Source organism: Neolamprologus multifasciatus, chromosome 6 (assembly GCF_963576455.1).
Source record: "Neolamprologus multifasciatus chromosome 6, fNeoMul1.2, whole genome shotgun sequence".
Taxonomy (NCBI): Eukaryota; Metazoa; Chordata; class Actinopteri; order Cichliformes; family Cichlidae; genus Neolamprologus; species Neolamprologus multifasciatus.
This window is the reverse complement of record NC_140444.1, coordinates 6,144,261-6,157,419: the sequence shown is the minus strand read 5'-3', so window position 1 is coordinate 6,157,419 and position 13,159 is coordinate 6,144,261. Positions and strand designations below refer to the sequence as shown.

Sequence of the window (13,159 nt, the reverse complement as noted above, 5' to 3'; positions counted from 1 at the left end):
ACACACTGGGGAAAATTTCACAATTTCAGAGGTTATAAGAACTGAAAAAATTGTAAACAGCTGTAAATTATGTTGCCCACAATGCCTTTAAAGTTTAATGTGATTCCAAAATTACAGGAAAATTAAAGCTATTTCTTATATTTTGTAAACTTTGTAATTATATAATAACTGTTACTGTTATTTTCTTGGCACAACTGTAACCACATAATTTCCTTAGGGATTAATAAAGTATTCAGATTCTGATTCTGTTTAATTTATAAGACATAATAATTTGTCATTATAACAATAAAGTACTGATTTTAAACAAAGTTTTTTAAAATGTTAATTCTAATAACTACTGTCACTTTCAAATTCAGAGGAAAAATAGGTCATGGTATAATACGAAAACCTAAAATCTGGACTCACTACTACAAGACAGAAAATATTAACCCTCTGAGGTCCACGTGTCATCAGTAACAGGACCAGCCCTAATCCTAACTGAAACCCTATAATAATATATCATCTCTGTTTTTTTTATTAACTTATTCTCTTAAGTCTTAACAATCAGGGAGCAAATAAAATTATTAGTCTAACTGACAGGCATCAAAAACTATTAACTGTTTTAAACCAGAAAAGTCAGTTTGCCTTTCTTAGAAATATAGCACCATCAAGTGTGATGATTTTCAGCATTTAGAGGGTTAGGAAGAGTTACTCACAATTTTGAAGAAGAAGGGTTTGGTAGGTATGCAAAGAGTGATGAATTAGAGTCAAGGTTAAAAAAAGAAAAAAGCAGGACAAAAGAAACCCCTTGATAATAGTTTGTGTGGCCCATGAAGGAAAGACGAGCCATTTACAGTTGATGTTATAAACAGTAAAAATCAGCACATAAGTATGACCAAACTTTATTTTTGAAGTCACCATAACAGACCAAACTTTCCTGAACTTAGCAAATACAGACAGTTTCAGTTAATGGTACGTCGCTAATTTGACTGTAAACTAGCAAGCGTACCGAAGTGGCAGTTACCAACAAAAAACACCATTCTCTCAATAAAAACATTAGAAACATTATACTTGTGTTTGTGCCAGATTCTTAACTAGGCCCTCTTTCAATAGCACTTTGAGAATCCTTGCACTCCAGTAAATTTTTAAACTCCTACTTAGAAAGGCTCACAGAAAATCTGTATATCACGAAAGGCAGAAGTGAAATATTACATGATAATGTGTATAGCTACTTGGACAGTCCTTTCAGGTCAGGAAACTTTTGAAGGTCAGGAAACTATATCAGCCTTTTTTGAATGTCGCCTGCACTGTCAGACTATTATATCAAAACAAGAGCAATTTGATGTAGAATAAAAAGTATATACCTGATTCATCATCAACTGTCCACTTTGATGATAAACCTACTCTAAAGTGTTTTTGACTTATTTGACTTGTATGTGGAATTAAAATGACCTACCTGAGAGAGTCTCCTAGAGATCCAGTTGTCAGACAAACCCAGACTCCACTGTAGTGAGCTGGAGGTGAGAGAGTCAAAAAGGAGGAGTCTGAATTGCACAATATGACAGTATAAAATGACTGACAAAGTTACTGGACTCTCATTCTCATATATTTAATAATTAACCTGTTCACATGCTAGCATGCTATGTGGTTTGGATTTATGATTAGTTATGACCTTGTGTCAAAAAAACTTATTCATACTTCTGTGAATGTGTCCTTTTGCAAACTGCATTTCAGCAGACAGAAAAAAAATAAACAGGCTCATGAAAGTTTTATTTTAGTAATCCAACCACAACTAGTTGTAGGTCTTAAAAACACAGATTACAGCCATGTTCAAGGATTCATTAGGTAAATGATCCTGTACAAGGAGGATCAAGCACATATCACAGGGAGAGGTGGCGTTACTAATAACTCTCTCAGTCAATCACATCCCTCGGCTCCTTGCTCTGAAGCAGCTGTTTCCATCCAGTGTAAATATTCAGTTAGGCCAACAAGTTTTTGACAAAAAACTGAATTTCTGAATGTATTTACATTCATCAAGTCCCTGTTAGTATGAACTACATTACCCAGGAGGCTTTATTTAGTAATGGACTACAGTATCCAGCAGCCCTTGTGCAGTCATGGGAGTGGCTCCTGACCTCGTTGGCCTGACTTTGCTCCTGGGCTGAGGATATAGGAGAGGGTTGCTGGGAACTGAAGGGAATAGCTCATCTTGTGGTTGTTATGACCCATAAACCTGAGCTCATGTTGCATGTATAAAATGCTTCACACTCCACATCGATCCATATTGTTTCTAGCTAGTGATGGGCAAAGCGAGGCACTGAAACATTCGAAGCATTCGTGTGTGTGAATTGTATCAAGGTTTCGAAACAATCTGAAGCCCATCTCCACAGTGACACCTGCCGGCCAGGTCTTGATATGGTCAGATCTTGATAAGGCTGTGTTAACAGTGATGCAGACATGTCCTGCACAGTTCCAAACAAAACTACTTATTACACCAGACTGTCAATAATGATGTTAAAAACATGATTTGGAGACATCTTCGCACAAAAAAAGGCGAGAAAAATATTGACCGTTAACGCTAGAAGCTTTAGGTTTTAATTCGAATTAATTTAAATATATATATTTAATGAAAACGATTAAATGTGTGTCCCTCTTCTTATAAAGAGGGTGACATTTATTATATTTTCACATGCCAATTCTGACCAATCATAACAGTCCCTGTCACGCACGTTCACCAGTACATTTTTAAATCATCCTCTGCTGAGCGACCTCTGAACCATGGCGAAACTTTCATTAACTTTACACTGCTGTGGATGCTGTATCTTGTAACACTGGCATGAACCTGCAAGCCTCCTGTTTATGAGATATTCGCACCACAGGTGTCAGGATGAATAAAAAAGGAAGAGAAAAAAGTTATTTGACATGATACTTGTTCGCCTGTAATTCATGGATATGTTTCTCTGACATTTCTTTTTACAGTATAAATTTATTCTTTATGGCAACACCTAATGTGAGTAACAGGCTATAGTGAGAATGATGTCATATAACAGTTTTTTGTTGAAAGCAGAAAAAACTAGAGAGCAGAAGGAGTCAGAGCTAAAAACTCCTCCCGTTATATTTTCTCATTGAATGCAGAGAGGAGCTTTTTATTGAGATATTTTAATCTACAGCACAGCATGCCGCTCTCTCTCTCTCCTGATATGAGTGAATGAAGCTCACCCACCAATCTCTGTTTCTTTCATCTATGTGACAGTCATTCAATCATTCGAATACTATATTTACATATTATTTATATATCCATATATGATATTCATTTTATTACACTTTCGATTTCAGCGTTTAAATAAATGGATCGTAATAATATAGTATCTTATAATATATAATAATGGGATATTATTCTTCATAATCCACAGTGAAAATAATAATCAGAGCGAGGGCATTCTTTTCTTTTGCACATGCATATGTAATGAATAGATATAGTAGTATCAAAAACATTCATTCAGTAATTACCCATCCAAATCACTCTCGCTGATTAAAAAAAAAGTGAATCATTGCACCTGGCAATAACTACAAGCAGCAGGTACGCCACCTGCTGAAACTGCAGGAGTCACAACAAAACCTTGTTTAATCATGGTCACGTGACCTGGGTGTTTTGAACAGCGCTGTAGAGCAGCGTTTCGAAACATCGAAACTTCGTTGTTCGAAACGGAAGCTCGACACAACGTAACGTCTGTTTCGAGCTCCCATCCCTAGTTCTAGCCACCTTCTTAATTGCGCCTTGGGGATAAATAAAGTGTATGTGCTAGTTAGCGATAACTGTGGTGGCCCAATTATTTGATAGTTTCTAGCCTTCTTCCAGCTTTATTTGTTTTCTTTACCAGTTTGTGTGACTTTAACCATTGTACTGTGGGTGTATTATGCAGTGGTTAACTGGCCAACTGACAAACTGCTTCAGTATGAATACTGTCATCACCCTTGTTGGAGTGCCATCTTGTGACAGATTTGGGAATGGTAAATGTATTTTATAGCGCTTTACTAGTCCCTAAGGACCCCAAAGCGCTTTACACATTCAATCATCCACCAACATTCACACACTGGTGACTAGCTACATTGTAGCCGGGGCTCGAACCGGCAACCTTCCGATTACAAGACGAACGCCCAACTCTTGAGCCACGGAAGGGCTATACTAAGAGCATACACCCTTCTGTACACTTTGACAATGAAACAAAGTGTACAGAATGGTTGAAAGTGTATTTTTTTAGGCCACAAAAGAATTTTGTTATCATCCACTTTAGTTTTTTAGTTTTTTGGGGGGCAAAACCCAAGTGCACTTTAGCTTGTGGTCATGAACAAATGGCCGGACATTGGTTCCCTTTACCATAGCAAGTCTTCCGAGTCCTGAGGCAGCAAAACAGCCCCAGAGCTGGGCTGGAGCGATAGGCAGGGTACACCCTGGGCAGGTCGCCAGTGTGTCACAGGGCTAACACATAGACACAGACAACCATTCACACCTGCATTCACACCTATGGCCAATTTAGAGTTTCCAGTTAACCTATCCCCACTAACTGCATGTCTTTGGACAGTGGAAGGAAGCTGGAGTACCCAGAGAGAACCCACACAAACAGAGGGGGAACATGCAAAGTCCACAGAGACAGAAAGACCCCGGCCTGATGGTGGAATTGAACCCAGAACATTCTTGCTGTGAGGCGATAGTGCTAACCAAGTGCTTTGTGCCTTTTTTTATTTAATTAATGTAAATGGTAAAATGGTAAATGGCCTGTATTTGTATAGCACTTTACTTTAATGTATGCATATTTAAACATCAATTTTATTATCTGAGACCACTAATGAAGATACTTGTGTTATTCAATATGTGTGAAGCACTTAATCACAATTAATAGTACACTCTTAACAATTTTAGTGAAAAGTTTCATTTCTCAAAACTTGTATATGAATTTATGAATGTCTCATTCTCTGTTGTCCCATTTTGTCCTCTATTTAATAACAGTAGAATCTGATAACGTATGCTATCCCATCATGACTGAGATCACACTGTGTGTTGTGTAAACATTCTGCTTGTCCTCCCATCATGTCCTTTTAAAAGGGTAGGAAACACTGGGATTAAATTAAATCATGACTATCCACTAACGGTGAACTTATAATCAACCCCACGCATGTTCATATGCATAAGACTGATAATAACTGTTAAAGACTATTCACAGGGGTGTTGACATTCAAAACAGGTGGTCTGGGGTTCGAGCTATTATTCCAGCTCTTAAATGGTAAACGGCCTGTATTTGTACAGCGCTTTACTTGGTCCCTAAGGACCCCAAAGCACTTTACACATTCAGTCATCCACGCATTCACACACACACACACACACTGGTGATGGCAAACTACATTATAGCCACAGCCACCCTGGGGCGCACTGACAGAGGCGAGGCTGACGGACACTGACGCCAGTAGGCAACGGGTGAAGTGTCTTTCCCAAGGACACAACGACCGAGACTGTGGGAGCCGGGGCTCGAACCGGCAACCTTCCGATTACAAGACGAACTGCTATCGCCCTATCGCTCTTATTCCCTATTAAAACCCTTACGTTTTGTTTGAATTTTCCTGCCTCCTGCATCATGGGTCCATTAATGCACACTCCACAGAGCTATATTGTGACTGATGTTGCTTTTAGCTCAGTAAGCACAGCATGATGTGTTGCTCTTCTGAATGTGTGGTCACTTTTGGTCAGTCTGACTGTGCTTTATGTGCACCCTAATTCAGTTTCCACAGATTGTTTAGAGGTCCATGTGCAGCCTTGTTAGTAACCTTTAGCATAGCCATGACTTGACACTGTGAAAGAGCCTCTTGTCTTTGTATAGCATTTTGAGTTTGACACTTTAATTCCGTGTCAGTGTTTCCCACTGTCCCAGTGTTTCATAATCAATGTTCTGGAAACTTGAAGGGCAGCTGTATTTGTAATAGCTGGCTGCAAGATCTTTTATTTGGACAAGCTTCAGATATTATGATCAAATCTACTTGAGTGTCACCTGAGTTTTACTAAAGGAACAGAAGTCAAGTAAATCAAACCTATAGTTTGCTGGATGTGAAACACTGCATATCTCCTTTATTCTACATTTGAAAATGTGTCTAAATCCTCAAACTGTTTGATTATTTCCAGGTTTATATACAAACATGACAGGTACTTACACTTAAAAGATATTGCAATGAGGCTTTCTGGGTGTATTACAGAGGTGATAACCCAGAATACCAATGATATTATGTGTTTGATATTATAAACAAGTGCAGTAAATGAATGTGAGGTGGAGACTTTGTATTGGAGCTCCGGGAGGGTTGGTGTCAGTCTACACAGAGCTGCTCCCACACAGCAGTATGGCCAAACTAAGAACTCACCACCTACTTGTACGAGTAGGTGGAGAAGTAGAGATAGACAGACAGATGGATGAAACAGACAAACATAGAGAGACTGTGTGTGTCTCTCACACTTTCACTGTGCATAATAGAAAATCCTAATGGGGTCCTTAAAACCCATGTTGGACAAGCATCCGGACCAACATGGGATATGTCAAGAGAACACTTTTTAGGAAAATAACAACCAAAGAAGTCATGCACATGTCACAATTTTATATAAATTTACATTGTTAAAATTATAACTACACTCTGCAGTTTTTTGGTATTTCAACAAATGTCTATATCACGACATGCATATATAGATATGCTGTTACACAGACAGCCTGCCTGTCAACCCCAGAATAATTGTCAGAAATTTAGTCACAGAACAGATGGAGCTCAACTGTTAAAGAGCACAGCCACATGTAGGATGTAAAAACATCTGTGAATGAATGCCAACTAACAAGATAGTGGGAAAAGCAACAGACAAAGTTATGTTGGTGAGGCTGTGTAAGTGTGAGTTTAAGTGTGATTGTTGGGGTTTTCTCCAGGATATTGTTGGGTATTTACCTTGCAGTATAAAGTCCTTTGAGCCAACTGTTGTTGTGGTTTGGCCTAAATTGAACTGAACATTTACAGACACTGTAACTGAGCTGTAAAACTAGCAGATTCAAAATAGACCAAATCAAAGCAGCAGGTTGAGAATTTATTTGGTCAAACTTTAAAATGCTTCTTTAAGAGTTCCAGAAAACTAGGTGTGTAACACTCTGTGACAAGTAAACTGATCTTGATAAAGATAAGCGGAAGAGAATGGATAGGTGGATAAACCATTACATCACTTTTAAAAGTAGTTAAAGAGTAAAGATAAGCTATATCTACACTATATAGAAGACTGAGAGCAAACACCTGCCTGGAGTAGCCTGGAGAGAAATGAGTAGGATCTCTTGTGTGGGACTGCAAGGCCAAATGGTAGAAGAAATTCAGGCAGAAATGTAACAGACCCATCCTCTTGTAACAACATTTTATTTCTTAGTGATGTAGAAGCGTATCCTCTGATGGGCTCAAAGAACAAACATTTTGTGGAGCACATGTATTAGCATTCACTAGTGCCAGAAAGGACTGTTGACATGGAAAAAAAAAAGAGGGAGAAGGTACTTGAACCAACATGGGCTAATATGGTTGCAAAAGTTAATTCTACTTAAAGTTTTCAGAATGAAAAATATAAAGCAGACAAAGCTGACGGGAATGTGTTGGCTGTACCTCCCTCTAGTGGACTGTTATTGTTAAACACTGAAATAGTCTGAGCTGTCACACCACTGCTTCCCTTTTTTCCCCACTTTAACATATTCATTCCTGAAACTGACTGTTATCCTACTATAATGTTTATAGCTGTGAGTCTGTCAATTCCACTACATCGGTGAAACAGGAAACCACTGTGAGCACAGAGGTTTCAGCACATGTCACCCTTGACTATACTCTTGCTTAAACACAGTGTAACATATGAAACAGCTTGATGTCAAAAACTACAAGGTCATAACAAGTCTTTGAATATAATTTCTGTAAAAAGTAGTGCAGGCTGTGTTATTTGATTTGCTTGGATTAATATCTAAATGAAAGAGCAAGATAAAAATCACATTTTATTTATTTTATTTTATTGTAATAATGAGAGTGAAGAACTGAATGGTGGTTAATTAATATATCCATAATTACACAGCATTTAATTTGGTACCATTTTCCCAGTTACAAAAAAAAATCACTGATAAGCAAGTACAGCATAATTAAGTGATAATAACATAACTGATTATAACAGTACAAGGCTTTGTAAAGGCTTTCGTTAATCAATGTACTAAATGGTCATGATAGTAAAGTTACATGTGTCAAATTAATTGTACCTTCAAAAATATCTGTTGGCAAGTGACAGATACTGTGTCACCATCAGAGTCAGGAATAAGATGATAAACAGTATACGCAGATATTTGTGGAGTCCCTTTTGGGTCACTCATTCAACAAGCTACATCAATCTGTATTTGCTCCAGCAAATAACATCTGGATAAATTGGTGAGTTGTAAAACATATTATTATAATCCTTAATGTGTTTCTATGCTTACATTACATGATGTTCATTGGTAACAGACAGTATCACCTAACGCATTCCAAAGTTCTGGAAAACTACATCTCACAGATCCAGTTTTGTTCAATATTACAGTTCTCATCATTCCAATCACCGGCGCCTGATGCGCGGTGCCAAAACTCCACACAGTCTTGGTTCCTCCCATCATAGCTGTTGGGCTGGCCTTTACCCCAAAACCTACAAGAGATGGTGAAATATCAAAAGTCAGAATAAAAATGTCCTTGGATAAGCAGAACTTTATATAAAAAAAAAAAAAACATATATATTAAATTTCCTACGTTAAGGTCACTGGAGTTCCATCCACCCATTTCCAATGCCCCTCCACTCCTTCATCAGTCAGTCCAATCCAGACTTCTTTGTCACTGCTATACAAGCCATTGATGAAGGTCTATTAAGAACGAGACATGCAAGTTACAGCAAATGTTTGTCATACAAAAGGATCAATTTAATTCAATTTTATTTATACAGCACCAAATCACAACAAACAAGGCGCTTTATATTGTCAGGTATACCCTACAATAATACATACAGAGAAAAACCAACCAATCATATGACCCCCTATGATCCAGCACTCCGGCAACATTGGGAAGGAAAAACTCCCTTTTAACAGGGAGGGGCAGCTTTCTGCCACGACCGGTTGGGGTGAGAGAAGGAAGATGGGATAAAAGACATGCCGTTGAAGAGAGCCAGACATTAATAACAAGTACGATTCAGTGCAGAGAAGTTTATTAACACATAGTGAGTGAGAAAGGTAACTGAAGATTGTCTGTATTTGTTTCTAATTTATCTATATTTGTCTCCCTATTGTTTTCTCTCGTTCTTAACCAATTGTGAAGCACTTTGGTCAACTCTGTTGTTTTTAAATCTGCTATACAAATGCATTTTGAATTGAATTGAATTGAATTGAATTGAATTGAATTGAATTGAATTGAATTGAATTGAATTGAATTGAAGAAATATTCAATGCATGACGGGAATCCCCCAGCAGCCTACACCTATTGCAGCATAGGGAGGATTCAGGGTCACCTGATCCAGCCCTATCTATATGCTTTAGCAAAAAGGAAAGTTTTAAGGCTAATCTTAAAAGTAGAGATAGTGTCTGTCCCCTGAATCCAAACTGGAAGCTGGTTTCATAAATGGGAAGATTGCAAATCAGACAGCACCAATCAGTAGTTTTATACGAAGAATGATTAATAACATCTTCAAAGTTAGTGACCTGTTGGTAATACATAGGAGAGAAAAAACTGATAAGCATTGGTGATGAAAGAGTGAGCTAGTAGACTTTGAATATTGTTATTAATATCTGTATTAGCAAAGCTTTCTGTTTTTTTAAGGTAACATTTTTATGAGTATGTCATTATGTCATTATGATTATGTTATTGTGTTAGTTTTATGAAAATTTAAAAAAAATGACTTAATAAAAAAACTTTCAGGAGCTGAAATTCATAGCATGCGTTGTCAGTTGATGTACTGGTGAAAATGGAGAGGAAAAAAATGAGTTCAACTTTAAGAAAAGAAAATGACCTCAAATACTATATACGGAGAGAAGACAAATGTAAACAAACCATTTCTTCTTTGCTTTTTATTGTTGCCAGGTCTGCTCCTCTATTCTGGCAGTCAGCTCTGCTCCTTTCCCACGTTTTTTTGCTAACTGAAGTGAAGTAGCAGCTGTACTCAAACTTCTTCCAGCCAGTGGGGCATTTCTTCTCTGTAATTTACAATTTTTGTTGATCAATAACCAAACACTGGGGCAAAAGTAAAGAGATGTTTGATAGCTGTTTTCTTTTTGCTTACCTTGCATTGTTGCATTCAGTCTGTTAATTTCCTCCAACAGCTTTACTCTCTCAGCTGTCAGGTTTTCATTATTCACCTTCAGCAGGTCTCTTTCTGATGTTACATTCAGAAAATTGCTTTGAAGGGCGTTTTTTTCCTTAACCAATGAGTCATAATCAGCCCGAAGGTCATCTTCTGCTTTTTTGATTACATTGTAGGTAGACTGAAGAAGCTCAAGTTGTACAGTCAGATTTTGGTGACCTTTTGCTAACTTGTCCTTCTCAGTTGTAGAGAAGTTGTAGCTATCGTGCAGATTTTCCACTGTCTTAATCAAGTCGTTGTAACGATTCAGCAGCTGCTCTCTTGATCTGGTTACATTGTTGAATTTGTTCTGTAAGTTGTTCCTCTCTTCGGTCACGGAGTTAAAATTGGTCTGCAAGTCATTTCTTTCCTTGAGGACTGAATCATATTTTTTTTGTAGCAAGTCTTTGCCTGTAGTCAAGGCATCATTGCTCAACTGCAGCTGGTTTTTAAGAGTTTTTAGCTTTTCAAAATTTTGGTTCAAAGCAGCGTTAGTGTCCTTTAACTGGTCTCGGCTTTGCGTAAGCTGCTGTTTTTCCTCCATCAGTGAATTGTAATTGGTCTGCAACCGTTCTCTTCTTGTAGATAAAGAGTTGTAATTTCCCTGTAAGCGATCATAGAGTATCTGCGCATCCTGTTTCTCTTTTTGCACAGCTTTTATGTTTTTCTGCAGGTCCTGATTCTGCATAGTCATGGCTTTTGAGATATTCTTATAGTCTCGTTCCACATTTTGATCTGTTGGAGAGGAGTCATGACAGAGGTGAGGACAACCAATTTATTTCACCTTGATATAAGGAAATGTTAATACTTAACAGACAGAACAAAAAAGGTAGACTCACAGTGGATGCTTTGACCTATGACACCAGCCAAAAGGAGTAAACACAGCAACCCCACGCACACTGTGGCAAGCTTGAAAGGACTGCTTCTTACTGTATAAACTGAATGACGGATGGCAAAGGAGAAGGAGAAACTATAAGTTGGTGAAGCATGCTAAGGAAGTTGTGGTTTTAGAGGGTGGTATTGCAAAATTACACTTTAAAAAACATTCATCTTGCATAAAAATGGTTAATTCCTCTTTCAAAATGTACCTAATTCAAATATTTTTAATAAAGCAACTTCAACCATATGTGCTTTATACAATGACTGTTAATGGAATAAATAATACTAGGTTCGCTGCAGCCTCAAAAGTGTTCTGTTTGACTTTAAATACAATATATTCCAACACGTTCTCACTCCCAAAGCGTAACATTTTAGCTTAGGAGACAAATCGTCAACATATTACGTTTTCGGCTACCCACCACGTTCCTAAATGACGACCTCGGAAAAATGAGGAAATATGAGAACTGTCTGGACTCAATCTACACATGTGCGCTCTTTTTCTTCAAATCGCTTAGAAACACGCTATTTAATGTCATTAAAGTCCAGGTTAAGGTCACGAATAAGGTTATGGTTAGGGCTAGGGATAAGGTTAGGTTTAGGGCTGGAATACAGGGCTGGAACGTCTATTACACTGGATTTGCACTGGATTTCAGCCATAACCCGCCGCGTACCATAAGAATGCTGAAGGTCTCCTTTTGCGTTCCACAGGAACGCAGCGGGACGTGACAAAACGTCGGCATGTTACGCCTCGGGAGTGAGAACGAAGCTTTTTGTGGTCATTTAATAATGTTATTTTGATAAAATGACATATTTAAGTTAAATATTCATCTAGGTGCATTTTGGTTCCACCAGTTCCTTGTGCAAATAATAAAGAGATGAGACTGCATGGTGATGTTGTGCAGGTACTAGACAAATGGTTGATTTTCTATAAAACTACTGCTTAGCACTATCGTTACCAAAAACACCGTCAACTACAGGAAGGTTACCATTTTCCCATTGCTCCATGTAGATTCAAATTTTCCATCGGAGCCAAGCATAAAATTTGAGAGCAGAGCAATGTTATGTATTTGTGATTTCCTTTAAAAAAAAAAAAAAAAAAAGACAGGAGATTTAAAATCAAGGTTCATTACCTGCAAAGTGAAATTTGCCGCCTTCTTCAAAAAACTGCTTGTAGGCAATTTTACTGTCTTCAATGCCATGTGTGGATGCATGGTACTCGACACTCATCCTTGCATCTGCCTTAAAAGCTGGAGTCCAATCTGTGAAATCAAAAATGTTTTATGTGAAATCGTTTTCACTATAATAGATCCCCTCCCTTTCAAATTATTTACACTGAGGTGTTGATTGCTTTTAAAATAATATAAGATTAATGATAGATAATCAAATATATATATATGCCTAAACTTTAATGAATGCAGAATATAATTGAAATAATCCTTACCTCCCCTTGCAGATCAAACAAAATCAATGGACGAGCTGGAAATAGAATGATGAGCTTTTTCAGTTTGAAGAGTTTAAAATCTAATCTACTTCCTTTTTTTTGCTTATAGGGCAAACGTTCGGGGTATTTTAGGAGGTGGAGCAAGAGCATACTTCTTTCCTGAGTGAGTCAGCTAGAGATGATGGGAAATCAAAAGATAATCTAAACATATGTGATGAATTTTAACAGTGCATTGCACAGAACACAAAGCAATTATGATAAACTTAATATTATAGTGTTTCTGATTTAATACCCACCAATAAACTCTCCAAATATTTTCCACCATAGAAAAGTTTTGATCCTGGCTGTCTGAGTAGGAATTTCGCAACATGAACCGCCTGCTCTTATGAATAGATATGCGGAACCGCAGATTTCACAAAAACTTAAAAATGCTGAGATTGAAGTTTCAATGTGAAGATATTATGCAAAAAGTC

General features: G+C 37.6%; 2 protein-coding genes across 2 annotated transcripts in view; one reads left to right on the top strand and one right to left on the bottom strand.

Moving 5' to 3' along the window:
- Positions 1–13,159, top strand: part of LOC146516248 (perforin-1-like) — a 579,062-nt gene that overhangs the window by 284,314 nt on the left and 281,589 nt on the right. The gene's annotated exons all lie outside the window — the stretch shown is intronic.
- Positions 8,006–12,845, bottom strand: LOC146516261 (uncharacterized). Its single transcript, XM_085163633.1, has 7 exons — positions 12,687–12,845; positions 12,376–12,504; positions 11,206–11,304; positions 10,307–11,101; positions 10,078–10,220; positions 8,791–8,900; positions 8,006–8,689 (listed from the first exon to the last, which is right to left on the bottom strand). Exons 2-7 carry the CDS (start codon positions 12,470–12,472, stop codon positions 8,551–8,553), a joined length of 1,383 nt encoding a protein of 460 aa, XP_085019759.1. The 5' UTR covers positions 12,473–12,504; positions 12,687–12,845; the 3' UTR covers positions 8,006–8,550.

Coding starts and splice junctions, on each gene's coding strand:
- LOC146516261 (XM_085163633.1), bottom strand. CDS start 12,472: ATGAGTGTCGAGTACCATGCATCCACACATGGCATTGAAGACAGTAAA. Junction 11,102..11,205: donor CATAGGTCAAAGCATCCACT/GTGAGTCTACCT, acceptor CCTCTCCAACAG/ATCAAAATGTGGAACGAGAC. Junction 8,690..8,790: donor GGAACTCCAGTGACCTTAAC/GTAGGAAATTTA, acceptor CATCTCTTGTAG/GTTTTGGGGTAAAGGCCAGC.